General features: G+C 48.1%; 1 protein-coding gene across 4 annotated transcripts in view; it reads right to left on the reverse strand.

Moving 5' to 3' along the window:
* Positions 1-582: 582 nt before the first annotated feature.
* The window catches only part of grip2b (glutamate receptor interacting protein 2b), a 47389-nt gene continuing 30456 nt past the window's right edge, over positions 583-17515 (reverse strand). For 3 of the 4 annotated variants that reach the window (XM_019860544.1, XM_019860545.1, XM_019860543.1), the window contains exons 2-26: positions 16735-16815; positions 16102-16234; positions 15879-16024; positions 15090-15176; positions 14566-14641; positions 12308-12453; positions 11936-12083; positions 11687-11859; positions 10093-10257; positions 9759-9911; positions 9173-9359; positions 7525-7670; positions 7349-7429; positions 6492-6555; positions 6060-6205; positions 5375-5519; positions 4685-4824; positions 3463-3666; positions 3185-3368; positions 3005-3119; positions 2583-2748; positions 2154-2356; positions 1468-1614; positions 1095-1276; positions 583-703 (exon numbers count right to left, since the gene is read on the reverse strand). In XM_019860544.1, coding sequence (XP_019716103.1) covers positions 1121-1276; positions 1468-1614; positions 2154-2356; positions 2583-2748; positions 3005-3119; positions 3185-3368; positions 3463-3666; positions 4685-4824; positions 5375-5519; positions 6060-6205; positions 6492-6555; positions 7349-7429; positions 7525-7670; positions 9173-9359; positions 9759-9911; positions 10093-10257; positions 11687-11859; positions 11936-12083; positions 12308-12453; positions 14566-14641; positions 15090-15176; positions 15879-16024; positions 16102-16234; positions 16735-16815 — 3392 coding nt within the window. In that variant the 3' untranslated portion in view covers positions 583-703; positions 1095-1120. Of the gene's footprint in view, positions 704-1094; positions 1277-1467; positions 1615-2153; positions 2357-2582; positions 2749-3004; positions 3120-3184; positions 3369-3462; positions 3667-4684; positions 4825-5374; positions 5520-6059; positions 6206-6491; positions 6556-7348; positions 7430-7524; positions 7671-9172; positions 9360-9758; positions 9912-10092; positions 10258-11686; positions 11860-11935; positions 12084-12307; positions 12454-14565; positions 14642-14844; positions 14890-15089; positions 15177-15878; positions 16025-16101; positions 16235-16734; positions 16816-17515 lie in introns of those variants that run through there. The other variant, XM_019860546.1, reaches the window with a different exon arrangement.

The raw sequence follows: 17515 nt of genomic DNA on the forward strand, positions 1-17515 counted from the left end.
ACATATGGTAAAGGTATCCATGGACTGAACATAATTATTGGGACATAATCAGGAAGTCAAAAAAAATAGACAGAATTTGGACAAAAGTATAGGGACAGCTACAATTTGTGGAAAATATGGCATTTGGACAACTTACTGCGCGTCAAACTCTGCAAAGAGCGCGTCCCTAACACCTTTTTCCATACAGTGTATCAAAGACAGTAAAAAAAAAAAAAAAAAGTTGTGATGACATCATGGCACGGTGCCTTCAAGGTGACACACTCTTGTTGTGCTGCAGTGCACGGAGCAAAGTTTTCCCGGGCCCTCCGGTGGAGTTGCAGTGTTTGTGCGAGTTTAGCAGCGATGCGGACGTCCGCGAAGACTCCGCAGTCAGCGGGGACGTCATCCTCATGACGCAGGTGTTTAAATCCTCAGGTTGGTGGTGGTTTGTTGGGTCTCAGGGCATCAGTGGAAAAAGCACGAGGCAGAACCTGGTGCTCGTCGGCTGGAAATCCATCACGCTGCAAAAACTAGACGACAAAAAAAAAAAATGAGAAAAAAGTGGAAATGAGGAATATATTACAGAAGTGTCGAAAACATCCTCATGACGCAGGTGTTTAAATCCTCAGGTTGGTGGTGGTTTGTTGGGTCTCAGGGCATCAGTGGAAAAAGCACGAGGCAGAACCTGGTGCTCGTCGGCTGGAAATCCATCACGCTGCAAAAACTAGACGACAAAAAAAAAAAAATGAGAAAAAAGTGGAAATGAGGAATATATTACAGAAGTGTCGAAAACAAAACTTGAATGCGGTACATTCCATTAAATTCGGTCATTCCTTCATGTTCTATAAAGTGCAAAACTGTCGAACAAAACTGACAATACAATTTATTGAGGGCAGCTGGAACGGATCAATGGCATTTCCATTACTTTCAAAGGGAAAAGATGATTTGAGGAACAGTACAAGTGGCGTGATCATCAACAAGCGTGGTGCCGCCGTATCAGGTTTTTGCCGTCATAGGAGTGCTCGGAGGGAAACCGGAACTACGACAAAGATGAGATTGACAACTCCAGTCCAAAGTATTTGGTGTCCCGAGACCTGACAAAGGGACAAACAAACCTGACTGGCTGTTTGTTGCTTGTGCGCTACAGGTCCAGGGGGTGGTGGTCCAGCGTGTTGTTGTTATCCTCGGCGCCGTCCAGCGGGTTGCGGCTGATGACCAGCTCCAACCGGTCGCCGGCCTCCGTGATGAGCGGCACCGCCAGGCAGCAGTCAAAGTCCCGAGTCCTGACGTGGTTGACCTAAAACGGAGACCAGAGGTGGTCTCGCAAAATGTTTGGGATCTCGCTTGGGCTTTCAAGTCAAATTTTGAAATGAGTTTTAGCCAAGAAAATCGGAAAAATTGACAACATCAGTCTGGCTTGGGTCAAGTCACGACAAACTTGAAGCCTTCGATGACGATCGCTAGGGTGAGGAAAGTGATCGGCGATACCTGAAGGATCCTGTCGTAGGGCCGGAGGCCCGATCGGTCGGCCGGCCCATCCGCTCGGACCATGTTGACATAGACGCCCTTTTCCAGGAAGCCGTCGGACACGCTGAAGCCAAAGTCGTCACTTTCGGGATCTTTGATCACGGTAACCTGCAGGGGATGAAACAAGAATGGACGTCACTGCCGAGTATCAATTGCAGGTTTTTGGTTCTTGCTCAAGGCAATCGCGGCAACCACCCAGAGCCAAGTCTCCATCACAAATACTTCGATTCAATGTTCGGCTTCCGGGTTTGTACATTTCAGCTCATTTCTCCCCCAAAACGGTTCTTGCCCAGGACGATCAGAAGAGGCTCTACCCCAGGGGTGCCCAACGTGTGTTGGAGGAGGGAGACATCTTAATAAAGAGGTTAGGTCGGGGCTCTCGAGGGCCGGACTTGGGCGTCCCTGCTCTTGGCTGTCACTTTGCAACGTAACCGGTGCTGTCGAAATGCGGCTGTAAATGTTAAGATTCGTCGTCGTAGGGTCAAGTTCAAAAGAAGAATGTTCAGAAACTGCGCAAATCCCGAATGGGGCTGCTCCCAACGTCCTAGCGGGAAAGCTCGCACTCGTGAATGTAAGCGAAGGCATTCAATTCATTCTTGTACCAACGAAACCGATCGAGCTCCGTCAGGGCTCTCGTGTGAACTGACTTTGTGCAGCTCCAGAGGCGTTGGGGACAAAAGCCCTTGCATCTCCTCCTTGATGCGGCGCGACTCCCACGTCCTTTCCGAAACCCTCAACGAGGCTTTGGACTTGGCTTCGTGGTGCACGAGCGGGGGCATGTTGTCCTGGAGGAGGTGCGCCCCCGCGTGGAGCAGCTCATCCGGGTGGAAGCGGACCTCCAGGCGGGCATCTGCGAGGGCGGGCCGTAAAACACTCATGACCGACCACTCTCCCACCACCAGAAGAAAAGATTTTTTCAGTCCAAATGATGGATCTTTATCCGAGACGCCTGACTCCCTTTGACTCAGGTGTCTCGGAGGAGGGAGCGATCTCAAAGCTGTTGGAAAGGGGCCGTCGAAGACCGGGCCCGGAGCCCCTTTGGCCTAAGTCTAAGATGTAGTTTTGGCAAGGCCCACCTTCACGGTCGCGCAGGTGCAGCTCGTCGTGCAGGTGCGCCCCCTGGTGAAGGAGGGAGTTCCGCTGCAGGGGGCTCATCCGGCCGTGGCTGAGGATGGGATCGCTCGGGGCTTTGTTGACGCCTTCCACGCCCAAACTGATGGCTGTGCCGGTCATGATTGATGCCTGCCAGAAACCAAACACGTTATCATGCCGGGATACGGCTTGAAGGTTTCTATTCATCGTAACAGCGATGCTCATTTCTGTTAGCCTATCGATAGCTTTTCGCATGATATGCTAGCAGTAAGCCGGAGGCCTTTGATTAAGACGAAATTGTATGATTTGTTTGCACAGTTTGGTGTTTGATTCTCTCCCTTCAACTAAAAAGTTACTCGTAGTACTTTATAAACGTCACGGAGCTTTGCGCTAAATGTTAACTGACCTCGATCTCTCTGAGCAGCTCCGATTGGCCGCAGGTCTCCAGGTCCTCCAGGGCCTGACACCAGAAACTGTCGTCGGGGTCCAGCAGAATTCCGTCCGATGGTTGGCCAAGGAAACTGAGGTGTTGATTTCGTTGAATTTTTTTGTTTTCAAAAATGAAGTTCCAATTTTGCGGTCTCACCCCAACGGTTTTTCCCACTCGTCCTCGCTGAATCCGCCGTCGCTGAAGGGGTAGTTCTTCCGGCAGCCAGGTGGGGGCGTCGTGCTGCGGTGGTGCTGCTGCTGCTGCTGCTGCTGCTGCTTAGCACTGCGCCACTCGTGAGGGTGAAGGGCCATGCCGGTGGACGCCTGGTGGTTGTACGTGCCTGTGCCGTGTAGCATCAATAGAAATAAGGACACTTGCTCTTGAAATATCTTTCTTTAAAATAATCAGCCCCCCCCCCCCCACAATAGAGCTACCCTGGCTGCAGTATCCGGCATCCAGGCCGGATCCGTCCCAAGAGTCCATGGCAGAGTCGACACTGGGGACAGTCGTGGCGTAAAGTTCCGACAGTTTGTTGGTCTGCTGGCTGTCCGTCAAGTCGGTCAAGTCGTCGTCCTCGCCGGCGCTCAGCTCGTTCTCCGTGGCTTCGTCTGCCTCGCTCGCTTTGCGATCGTCCGGGTCTTACCGACAAAAAGAGACAAATTGAAATGAGATCAGAAAGCTTTAACGTGTCATTTTAATAAGGCGGGTACAACGAAATTGGGGCGCACGTCCAAGTCCGTGTTCTCAAATTCACAACTTTGCATTTCGTAAAACTTGTGCGTCGACATAGTCAGGCAGGTTTTGGTCCATTTGCGGCCTGGTAGCGATTTTTGACCTTAAAAACTCAGGAAATGTTTTCACGTGTTCATCTTAATGACATGTCAACTTTTGTAAGAATTGTGAATGTTTTTGCCCCAAATTAGTTACGCGGCGGAACCGGAGTTCTTTCAAAAGAAATTTTGTCCCAGAAGCCAGTTTCACTTAGGCTGCTGAAATTTGGTAGCCATGTCCATCTTGACCCACAAAAACGTTTGAAGAAGCCATGTCTGAAAAGATGCAGGAAGTTGTGAATATTGGTAGGAAGCAGCCATTTTAGGGTCATCTTGACTTTCAGGGAACCTTTACAAACTTATCTTTGGGGAATAATTTGGAAATTCAGCCTCGGAAGCCAGTTTCATTTAGCACCATGAGATTTGGTAGATTTATCTTACATGAGTAGACAGACCCACGAAAAAAGTCTCCGGAAGCCATGTCTGAAAAGATGGAAGACATTGGCAATTTTACTTTTAAGTGCCCATATTAATTGATGTGATGACTCACTGTGGTTCCCCAAAACAACCCCACAAAATGGACTCAGTAGTTGAGGAAAAAAAGAAAAAAAAATTAATCTGGAGCCACAAGTTTCACCAAACAACACCAACTAGGTTGGGAATATTTACCATGTTGGGATACGCGAAAAAAAGTCTCAAGGACCCATGCCTGAAATTGAATAGGAACTTAAGTTTGAAGCAGCCATTTTGGATAAATTCCAGAGCCGGAACTCGCACCAACTGATCATTTGTCATCTCTCGTTTCTCGCGTTGACGTCTGCTCGGGCTAAAGTTCATTGTTATCATCGTGATGGTCATCATCACAATCACGATCATGTTGTCTTACTGTCGATCATCTTCTTGATCTTGAGCGTGACGGTCTCTCCGGCCATCTGCAGCAGGTGAATGGCCTCGCTCAGGGGTTTGCCCTTCAGGCTCACGCTGTTGATGGCCAGGATGCGGTCGCCTACGTGGATGGCGCCCGTTCTGGTCACACACACGCACACACACACACATAACTTCCTGTGTGGTCTATCTTCTTAATGCTGACATTTGATGTGTGTTTGTTTGTTTGTTTGGGTTCAACTTCCTGTCTCCACTCTTTATAGTACACTGGAACGTTATGGGAATATTATGTTTTTCACATCGGACATCATGGAAATGGAAATGAACTGAGCCAGGGTCAAAAAGTGGCCATTTATAATAATACACACAAACAAAGGGGAAAAAATATCAGCAAAATCTCCTAAATTGTTGCTAAGTAGACAAAAAGTCAAGTTTTTAAACATGGCGTGGATGTTCGGCAGCAGGGTCAGAGCAGGGTGCGTGTTGGCCTTCCAGACTATTTGAGGTAAAAAAATACTGACAACTTTTTTTTACATTTGACGGTATTAAAATAAGACACAAGATTTCACTCTTTAACAGTTGAATTTGATGACGTTTACTCAAGTGACCAATATTATCAAAAAAAGTCATTCTTGTGTACAACTGTGACAAAGTCTGTGAATACGACAACCACTTCGCAGTGCGTGCGCACCTTTCAGCCAAGCCTCGTTTGGTGAGTCCGGAGATGGTGATGGGGTCAAAGGGTTCCTCCGTGCCCGAGATGGTGATGCCCAGTGGGCCTCCGTAGCGCTTTAGTTCCACCGTGTAGATGATACTGCCAGACGTGTCCTGCTCGTCTGGTACACGTACGCCCGCACACAGACAGACAGACAGACAGAGATACACACACACACACACACACACACACACACACACACACACACACACACACACACACACACACACACACAAAGATTGCAGTTCTCCAGTCCCCTGATTGGTCCTTCCTGTCCTGCAATGTCTGTTTTTTTCTGTTTTACCTGACTATAAAACATCTCTACAAAATTATAAACAGCCCTCAGTTTATGGTTAAGGGGCGATGTGGCATGTTGATGTAATTTTCACAGAGCTAGTAATGGTACAAATTGGCCATAGTGGTAATAGAAATTGCGACTTTTCTTTTCGTTAAAATCAACAACTTTCTTCGATTGAAAATAAAAAATGGCGACGTCTTCATCGTCGCGGAAGTCGACTTGTGGCCAACAGCGTCACTGTGTGGACAACTGCGGAACTGCACATTGTCAAGAACGTGCAGTGTGGTTGTTTTTTTTTTTTTTTTTTTTTTTTTTTTTTTTTTTTTGTCTTTATGGGGTGGCGTCCGGGTGACGAGGCCTCACCCGAGTTGTCCTCGTCCTTGCGGATCTTGAGCTTGACGAGCTCCTCGCACTGCTGCAGGATTTGTTCGGCCTCCACCCGGGAGCAAGTCTCCAGACGCACGTTGTCGATACACAAAAGTTTGTCGCCTGGCTCCAGAGTTCCTGTCCTAAACGAGGGTAAGGCGAAACTTATTACTCGTCCTCCGAAATTTAGAGTGGGACAATTGCAAGCTCTCATCTGATTACTAAGGGTACATGACAAGAGAAATGTCGAGTGTTTTATTTATTTAAGGAAAACGTCATTTTCTCGAAAATGGACGACTCATAATTTCGTGGCATATAAAGATATCACGACTATGTTGGGAAAATACAACTTTATTCTTGTAAATGACTTTTTATCCTGACAAAACACACCATTGATGATGATGATGATGATGATGATGAACTACTTACCTGTGTGCCATGCTGCCCTTCTTGATGTCGGAGATGATGAGAGGCTCTCCCGCCTTTTTATTGGCTGCAGATAAAGAACCAAAAATCAGGCGATGAAAAAAATCAAATAAAAAGGTCCCACAATCTTGAGAAGCAGGACTCTATTTTGCCACATGAGGGCGCAATTGCATTAACTCTGAGCTGTGGACAGTGAGCCTCCAAAAATGGAGTTAAAGCTGGATTTCAAAGCATCTCATCAAGAGAGACTTCAGTTCAGCGAGCATCCCCGATCTTTTGGGATGTTTGGCTTCTAATTGGACGCAAATGACTGCGATGACAACCAGCAATCGATCTTACCATTAACAAGTTGATGAATTGATCCAATAACTAATGAGTTACTGCCCGATGAATGAACTGGCCGACCAGTGACGCAATCAACTAACCAACTGACTGGTTAAGCCACTCACCAGCTAACTAAATGACTCATTAAACAACCGATTGACTGACTAACTTACTGATTGGCTGTATAACCAACCAATAGACAAGACTGACTGAAGGAGTGACCAAGTAACCGGCCATCTAACTTAGCAACTGACAAAGCAACTTGTCGACCAACTAACTTACTGACCAGCTAACAAAATAACTGACCAACCAACGGACCAACAGACTGACTGACTGACTGACTGATTGACTGACTAACCAGTCGATGAACCGATGGACTGACCAGCTAACTGACTGACTGAATAGGAAACATTAGAAGCGACCAACTAACTGGCGCCACTGTACACTTGGTAACCTTTGGGAACAAAAAGAGACCTTATTTTTACAACCCCAAAAACAAACATTTCCAAATCAAAAGGGTCCTTCCTTGTTCTTACCGCTGATGGTGAGTCCCAGTTCGACGCCTCTTTTCTTGGGCAGTTTGACATGAAACGTTCCGCTACTGGGCACCACGGACTCTGCGTGAAAGAAGCCCCCCCCACAGGATGTAGTTCGCCTCCACTTCCTGCCACAGGTTGAAGCGTCCTGCCCGTTTGCCACTTGACGTACGCACCTGCCACGTCAAACTCAATCTCCAGGGCGACTTTGTTGGTGAGCGCGGCGTCGCGGAGCAGCTGGTTGGCCTCCTCCAGCGTGCCGTCCTCCGTGGCGATGCCGTTGACGGACAGCAGCCGGTCGCCCACCTGCAGGAGGCCACACCTGCCGAGGAGAGACGGTTACTGCGGGGATGTCAACTAACGGACTACTCGGGCAACTAGCTATCTGACTGACAAAGTACCGAAGCACCCGGCCAAAAATACTAATAAGTAAGTAACAGACCAACTAACCGAGTGACTAACCAACTAACGGACGGATCGACCAACCAAAGGACTGACCAACTACTAACGCACCAAATGACCAAGTAATGGACTGACTGAAGTAACCAGCCACCTAAGTGACTAAAAAGCAAAAGAAAAAGTGGCTAACTGACCGGGTCAGAGACTAACTAACTAGGGAACCAACCAAATCTAAAATGATTAACGAAACAAGTGGTCAACCGACTGACCAGCTAACAAAATGATCAGTCAACCAGCCAACTGACCGACCACAAGTAACAAACCAATTAACCGACCTATCAGCAGATCAACCAAACAGACTGACCGATCTACTAACTAACAACTACCGAGTAAGTAGCCAAATGGCGGATGAGCGAAGCAACCAACAAAGACGCTAAGTCACCGACTGACTAGCTGACCAACTAACCACCTGCCTGACCACCCGATCAACTAAAGGCGATGAAAGCAGAGCATATTATAATGCTAACATGCTATGTTGCTCAAAAGAAGTCACTTTGTTTGGCTGCGTGTCAGCTTGTGGTCACATTCAATCCGGCGCGGGCCCGTCACACACACACACACACAGGAAGATGTTTACGTGTTCATCGATCCCCGCAGCTAATAAGCGCTGTTAGCGTGGGCGCTAGCAGAGCGAGTGGCCTCAGGGTATAGTGAGCCTACTCATGGTGTGGATAGTTTTTGTCAATCAATTAACACACGCACAAACCCCGTGTGCACATTTTGCTGACGTAAGCTATGAGTGACTAAAATGCGAGCGTGACTGTGACTTGTCAAAAAATAGCAACACATCAACGCCACCGTATGTGTTAGTGCTAATTCATATTTAATTCTAATAATCAATGTAACCAACAGTAGACCGAGCCTTTGCAAATGCTGCCTCGTGAGCACCTGCTTGTGGGATGTTCCAAAAAAAACAAAACAAAACAAAACAAAAGTCTATTTACTCAACAAACCTGAAGGCAGAGAAGAGAGAGGAAAAAAATAATCCAGAGAGGAGCCCCGAGTAAATATTTAGTGAGCTAGTCCGTGACGTTTTGCCCTCAGCACAAAATCACAACAGTCATTGAACAAGACAACAATGTGCTTGGGATCGAAAGCCAACATACAAAGTGAACTGCGCGGGTAGACCATCATTTGGGCGTCAAAAGCCAAAGCCAATCTACTGAATGATTAACGAATCAACTAACCAATCGACCAATCAATGGAAGAACCAACGCATAACCTCAAAATGGGGATACTGCAACTGACTGAGTGGCGCACTCACTCCAACACCGTTGCCCCCAACATATTTGCACTTCCCCTTTTCATGAGCGACGCCATTACGCTTCGGCTATTTTGGGCGGCCGCGCGGCCAATCGGGCTCACCTCTCGGCCGAGCTGTCGGGTTCGATGAATCGAATGAGCGGAGGCGCAGAAAGCGTTTCGGTGGCAAAGATTCCTCCTTGCAGCTGGACGCCAAAGCCATTGAGGGGGTCCCCCGTCAGGATGACCTCGCTCGTCTCCACGTGGACCACCTGACCGCCCGGACCCACCGAAATGGACGCCAGTGACACTGAACGCGCACACGCGCACGCACACACACACACACACACACACACACACACACACACACACACTGACCTCATTCCCAAACAAAAATTCTAACATAGCCACCGACCCGAACCCAGAAACAGTTCTTAAAACATTTTTCCCTGAATGCTCTGATCCACCCCTACGCCCAAATCTTTACTCTAACCCCAGATCTAAAACTTAATCCTAACCCTAACTAGTAAAACGAAAACTGTGCAGCACAAAAAAAAAAAAAAAAATTTAAAAAATCACATTTTCTCGAAGCCCCCCTCGTACAAACCCAACTTTAACTCCAGCGACAGTGAACAATGTCCGTGACTCCTTCAAAAGACACACATGAAACGAAGACGCGAGCGCAGAGAGAGAGCAGAGTGAGACTCACGGGAGCTTTTGTGGTCTTTCTTTCTGTGCCTGCGCTTGAGCAGCGAGTTCCGGGGGCTCATGGGGACTGCGGGCCTGGGGAGCGTGTTGGAACCCTGGCTGCTCGGGGCCGACGTGGTCGTGGAGCCCGGAGAGAAACTGGCAGACACCAGAGCTATGGATACACAGTAGGCAAAAGTAGGCACGACGCACATTTCCATATTGAGAACATACCGGAGATACGACAGTGTCTATTTCTACGAGAATAAGACGTCGTATATGCAGTGAATGTGAGCAACAGCGATAATAGTCAGCAGCATCGTACTGTATGTGTGTGTGTGTGTGTGTTTGCTCACACTTGCAGTAGTCAAGGTTATTGTTGGTGACCGCGTTGTTGTTGGAGGCGGTCCATGACTTGTGCAGGGTGGAGCTGGCGTTACAGTGGGTGGAGTTTGCGGGCGGTGGACAGAAGTTGACGCAGGGGTCCCACGAGTGAGGGTGGTCTGACTTCTGAACCTTCACTGGAACACACGCACACACACACACACACACAAAGTTTTTCTAATGCACACCTTGAACTGCCCTTCCTAGCTATCTCCCTTCCTAGTTACATGACAAGCAGGCAACTAACCAACCCAAGAGCCGAGCCACTTTATTCCAAAACCAAACTCCTCCTTGCCACCTTTTTTTTTTCTTTCTTTCTTTTTTTCCACCTCTCATCCTTTTACCACCTACTTGAATTTCTGACCTACCTACCTACAAAGTAGATTCCAACCAAACTACTAACTTATTGTATGTACCTACCAACACGAATGACTATTCAGACTCCCTTCCTCTCACCCAATTAAGACAGATTCCTCCCTACCAGCAACCAACCCACCCCAACCAACACTTTCTACCAACTGTAAGAACCATCCATCCAAATTCCTCCCCCCATACATGTTCCCTATTTTTCCTCTAACTACCGAGCAACCAACCTGCCTGCCTCCCCCACCCAAGTCTCTCTACCTGTCAACCCAACAACCAACCTACCTACCTATCAAAACCACCCAACAAACAACATACTGTACCTATAATGAACCAACCAACCATCCGAAATGTTTACATTTCCAACCCATGCAACCGGGACGAATACATGTTATCGTCTCTTGATAACCAAGGGACCTTCTGCCTACCAGCCGACCAAGATAGCAACCGGCCAAACCTAATTCTTGCTTCATCATAGAAAAGAAATCCATCAACAGAGCCAGTTGAAATGATTAGCTTTTTAAAAAACAAAACAAACAAACAAACCCCTCCCCCCCCCCCCATCTGACCTGCCCACCTTTGCCTTCCGACTATTCAAACTCCCTTCCTCTCACTCTAATAAGACAGATTCCTCCCTACCAGCAACCAACCCATCCCAACCAACACTCTCTACCAACTGTAAGAACCATCCATCCAAATTCCTCCCTCCATACATGCTCCCTATTTTCCTCTCTTACCACCTAGCAACCAACCTGCCTGCCTCCCAAACCCAACTCTCTCTACCTTTCAACCCAACAACCAACCTTCCTACCAAAGCTAGATTCCATCAAACAAACCAGCCAACCTACCTACCTATCAAAACCAGCCAACAAACAACATACTGTACCTATAATGAACCAACCAACCAACCAACCATCCGAAATGTTTACATTTCCAACCCATGCAACCGGGACGAATACATGTTATCGTCTCTTGATAACCAAGGGACCTTCTGCCTACCAGCCAACCAAGATAGCAACTGGCCAAACCTAATTCTTGCTGCATCATAGAAAAGAAATCCATCGACAGAGCCAGTTGAAATGATTAGCTTTTAAAAAAACAAAACAAACAACCCCCCCCCCCATCTGACCTGCCCACCTTTGCCTTTCTTCCATTTCCAAATCAGCAGAATCAGCAACATTCTGTTGACCGTAAATATCCCACCAGTGTCATGTTGCTTGTTGCCAGTCAACCTGGTCTGGTGGGCGGGAAGCATTTCCAGCCTGACCAGCTCGGTGGTGCTGGCCAGCAGCTGCGTGGCCTCCAGGACGCTGCAGTGCTCGGTGGACGTCCCGTCGATGGACAGCAGGTGGTCGCCGGCGTGCAAGGCTCCGCATCTGTCAACCACAAACACTGTTATGTTCTATTTAAAAAAATTCTTGCCGGGGGGTGGGGGTAGGGGGGTTAACATACCTGTCCACCACACTTCCGGGCTTGACTCGCTCGATGACAATGACCCTCTTGTTGCGATGGCTGGCTGACGTCAGCGTGATGCCGAGCGTGGCCCCCGGAGGTTTGGCCATCTCCACCAGGAGAGGACCTGACGCGTTGGTCAACGTGTCTGATTGATTGATTGAAAAAAAACTAATCACATTCAGTATCAACTCGGCGAATGGAAATAAATGGCTGTCTGCCTCGATATGTGCCCTGACACAGAGTGGCCGGCATGTGTTGTGTGCGCGTGTGACAATTGTTCGTCCAACTTTGGTGGAAAAATGCCGAAAATTGGCTTTGATGTTTTCAAAAACGTCGACGCGTGCATTTGTGTTGGTTGTGTGCGCGCACCCATGATCGTGACATCGTACTCGATGTGGAGCAGGGCTTCCTGTCCGCACTGAGCCAACACGCTCAGGGCGTCGCTGTGGCTGGCGTTGTGCAGCGGCACGCCGTCCACCGTCAGGAGGCGATCGCCAGGACGCAGTGTGCCTTCCCTGAAACACACACAAACACACACCCGCACACATTTCAAATCGGGTAGCGAGCGGACAAAATATCTCGGAGTTGGTTTTTGTCAGGACGACTGGAAAGGGCCAACATTGCACGAACATGATCTCTTCTAAAACTTCCCGTGGCTTTTCAGGCATGGCTTCCAGAGGCTTTTTTTTGTGGGTCTCCTCATGTCTATCAAATTTCAGGTTGCTCAGTCAAAGTGGCTTCTGGGGCTGAACTTTCAAAGAGCCATTCGGGAAAACACCTGGATGGAAATGGCAAACCGAATGACCCTCGAATGGCCGCTCCAAACCAAAATGGCGGTCTTCACTTATCTCTGAGCATGGCTTTTAGGGAATTTTTGGCGGGGTTGTTATCATAACAGACATGTTGCTAAGTCAAACTGTCTTCAGGGGCGAAATTTGTACGGACTTCTGAAAATCCAGGAGATACCAAAAAAATTTGGCCGCTCCAGAACTAAAACGACAGACTTCCTGCATCTTTTCAGCCACGGACGGCTTCTTGAGACTTTTTGGCGGGTCGATTCAAAGATCAACACGGCAAATACATTTTGAAACTGCTGAGTCCAAGCAGCCTCGAGGGCTGGAGAAAATGAAATCTCGACAAGTGGAGATGTTTTTCACAATTGCCATCCTCAGCGCAGGCAGCCGATGCCATGTCGCGACCGCTCCCACTTAACTTGTTGGTCGCAATATTTGAAATGTTCTCTCGCTCCATATTTTTAAGCCTTTTTCTCATCAAGGCCGGAAGAACTCTTTTAAGAGCTGCGCTGTGTGAAAGTGAGGATTAAACTTGCCTCCGACTGGCACATAAATGGGATATAAAGCAGCGTGAACGCCTCATTTCCTCCAGGCTGACCCACATTTTTGGAGGCAATTTTCCTTGCTTAACCGAGCCTCGGGCTGCGCGGACTCTTGAGGAGGAGATAGGGAGGCCGTAGCGAAAGCCGCGTCTTTGATGCTAGGGTCACTCTTGAGGAACGTCTGCCAGGTGGAAAATGCTCTGTTGAGGATGGTTGGATTCGGAAAGGACTACACTGTCTTTAATGTTCCGAAAAAGATGTGTTAAGCTTTGTTCAGGACTAGAGAGTTTTTGATGTTTAAAAAAAAATAAAAAAAAAACCAGCCAGTGTTAGTCTTTGAGGTGTTCCAAAAAATGCGCACATTAGCTTTGCCGAAGACAACAAAGACACGCAACGCCGTAATGAACCACTAAATGCACCCAAAACAGGTGGCAAATACATGCTGGAAGAAAAACATAAGATACGTAAGACAAGCGTGATATAACCGTCATCAAAGACACACAAAATAGACATCAAACGCATATGGGAAAGAAGACACGTGAAAAAGCGACAATCGCACACACATGCATCAAAGGCAGACGTCAAAAAGCAAGAAAAAAAAAAAGAAACAGGAAAGACCCGCGAAAAGGCCGTCAAAGACGGACACGGAAAGAGCTATTCAGGATGGGACATCCAAGACGCGTGAAATGTTGACTCAAAAGACGCACGTGGGAAACGTACTTTGTTGACATGACTGACAGGCGCCATGCGTGGAACAACCGACCTCAGCCACACAAATAAAAGCGGACGTCCAAGACAAGCACGTGAACAAAAAATGAACATCAACAAAAGAAAAATGGATGTCAGAGACGTGAAGAAGAAAGATGGGCGCGCAAAAGCGGACAGCAAAGACAAGCATAAAAACGGGGACCTCGAAGACATCGGATATCAAAGACACATGGAAGTGGGCAGCGCAGGTATGAAAATAAAGAGACATCAAAGACAATGTGTGTGTGTGTGTGTGTGTGTGTGTGTGTGTGTGTGTGTGTGTGTGTGTGTGTGTGTGAGATTCGCTTTTTAAAGACTCCTATTTTCATATTTTTCCGTTGGTGCTGTCCCACTTTCGCTTTCCTTTCAAAGATCCGCGACAAGAGTATAAATAGCTGGCAGTGTCATCTTGTTGGAAGCCAGGGAGGAAGAGGAAGAGGCGCACAAGATGGTGGCCACGCGTGCGTGTTTTTATTCTTCTTATTAAAGGACATCACATTCACCCTGTTGATATGCAGCATGCGTCCAGTCGCTCGCTCGCTACCTGTCAGCGGGGCCTCCGGGCCGCACGTACGTGACCACCAGGGGGCGCGACTTGTGCCAGTCTTCGTGGATGCCGCCTGGGAAGACAAAAGGTTACTCCGGCCGGAAAAACAAACTCACCGAAGCTAACGTAGCAGCGCACAGAAGCAAAAGTGAAGGACGGCTCGCGACTTCCGATGACGATTGACAACCACCAGCGCGCAGTTTGCCTCGCGAACGTTTGAATCTGCGCTGCACTGCAACGGGTCGGCGTTCGTTCTCGGGGCCGTCGATTGTTTACCTCTCACCACAAAGCCGAAGCTGCTCCCTTCTTTGTGCAAACAGATGTCGAGTTACTCCCCAGTCCCAAACAAAGTCAACCGAAGCTAACGTAGCAGCGCACAGAAGCAAAAGTGAAGGACGGCTCGCGACTTCCGATGACGATGACGATGACAACCACCAGCGCGCAGTTTGCCTCGCCAACGTTTGAATCCGCGCTGGACTGCAACGGGTCGGCGTTCGTTCTCGGGGCCGTCGATTGTTTACCTCTCACCACAAAGCCGAAGCTGCTCCCTTCTTTGTGCAAACAGATGTCGATCGTCTTGGAGATCACACCCGATGTGCTGTCTGGCGCTGTGAAGATAAAATGAAATCACTGAAGTCAGAAGCGGTTTTGTAAAAATGGAAGGGGGAGGGACAAGGTCCGTTTCAAATATTCATAAAAAGAAAAACACAAAAGACAGAAACTGACAAGATGCATCAAAGACACACGGAAAAAGAAAGAGACAAGAAAATACATCAAACGCTTGCAGAACCATCAAATACTTGAGAAAAATTGTTTTCTCGAATGCTTAAAGGGCACTGATTGATTCCAAGAAAATACAGCAAACGCATTCCACGCATGAAAGTCACATGTAAAGATGAAATCAAAGAAATACATCAAGCGGACATGAAAGATGCACATGTGGGACAGACAAACATGAAATCGACACACCAACAGCAAAGACACGTTGAAGGCAAGGACTCAAAGTCAGACGAACAAACTTAAAAAAGACGTGCAGAACCATCAAATACGTGAGAAAAAAATGTGTTTTCTCGAATGCTTAAAGGGCACTGATTGATTCATTGATTGATAAACCGTAGACGTCAAAGACCTGCTCAAAGCAGTTTGGGGTTTTTCATGATCAATGGTTTTTATTTCATTCGATTTTTTTTTCCGAGTTTTGTTTTAATTTGAAGGTAGTTTGTATTCATTTCTTTTTAAAAAAATGCTTCATTTGAGTTTGCGTTGGTTTTAGTCTGAGATTTGTGTGGCGAGCGAGAGCGCGCGCGCACCTGTGGGCGGCAGCTCGTACTCCACCTCGAGCAGAACTCGCTCGCCGACGTTCTTGAGGAGGCTGATGATTTCCTCGTGCCGCAGTTTGGTCAAGTTGATGCCGTTCACCGACTTGATGTAGTCGCCCACGTTCAGCTGGTCGCTCCTGCGTAGCCGCCGCGACAAGTCATCACGTCAGCGCGCGAGCGCCCCCCCACGTCCGGCGGCATACATATTACGTACCGAGCGGCCAGCCCGCCGGGCCGCAGGTTGGAGACCCGCGGCTTGCCGTCCTTGTCCGTTCCTCCAGAGATCGTCAGGCCCAGCGTGCTGCCTTCCTTTTTCACCAGCTCCACCATCGTCACCCCCCGCAGTGCTTCTAAGCAAAACGCACACGCGCGCGCGCGCACGCACACACACACACACACACACACACACACACACACACACACACACACACACACACGGACAGAAACAACAGGTGAGATGGAGCGGTGCTGTGATAGATTAGCAAGATTAGCTGAATCACCGAGGCGACACTCACGATCAGCGAGGCGCTTCACATCCCAAAACACACACAGACACACACACACACGCGCGCGCGCACACGCACGCGCACCGCAGAGAGCATGCTCATTAATGAATCACACTAGGCGTCATATTTGCATAAAAGTGGAGTTCACTTGTCGAGAGATGAATTCTTGTGTACATGGCACGCTTGCGTAAACGTGTTATGATGTCTGCCATTGTGTGTCGCGGTGGATTTGTCACAAATTGTACGGTGACGACATATGTTACGGTATGTCGTGATGTATGTTTTTTTTTTTATAGTGTGTTCAAAAGGTTTGTTGATGGCGGTTTGGTGGTGCGACATGCCTGGTATGCTGAGTCTCCTCGAGGCGGTGTTGTTGTGTTCCGGTCCGGAGACGTCCTTCGTCTTTCCATACGGTCCATCATCTGCACACGACAACAAGCAGGTGTAAGGAGGCCTACTGGACTTCCATACGATGACGTGACGTGTCCCAGTTTACTCGCTACACTGTCACATGAGCTCAGGCAGGTCCCAGGCAGTGATGGGCTGCTGGCAAAGGCCAAAATGCTGAGATATGTTTTATTTTATTTTTTAAATTTGCATTTATTTTTATTTTTTTTTACCGAGCGCACATACTTCCATACGATGACGTGACGTGTCCCAGTTTACTCGCTACAGGTCCCAGGCAATGACGGGCTGCTCGCAAAGGCCAAAATGCTGAGATATGTTTTTTGTTTGAATTTGCATTTATTTTTATTTTTTTTTACCGAGCGCACATACTTCTTAAACGGACACACAAACACTGAAAAATGCGCGTTTAAGTACATACGCACACTTTTTTTCACGTTTGCAATAGCAAACATACACGAGCACACGTACACACAAACATACGCGCGTTATGACCAACATCATTTGAAACACACGCACACACGGACACGCCAACCCAAACACGCGTGCGCGTTTAAGTACATACACACACTTTTTTCACGTTTGCAATAGCAAACACACACGAGCACACATACACACAAACATACGCGCGTTATGACCAACATCATTTGAAACACACGCACACACGGACACGCCAACCCAAACACGCGCACGCACGCACGCACAGACACGGACACC

The sequence above is a fragment of the Hippocampus comes genome, unplaced genomic scaffold (genome assembly GCF_001891065.2).
Source record: "Hippocampus comes isolate QL1 unplaced genomic scaffold, H_comes_QL1_v1.1 scaffold106, whole genome shotgun sequence".
NCBI lineage: Eukaryota > Metazoa > Chordata > Actinopteri > Syngnathiformes > Syngnathidae > Hippocampus > Hippocampus comes.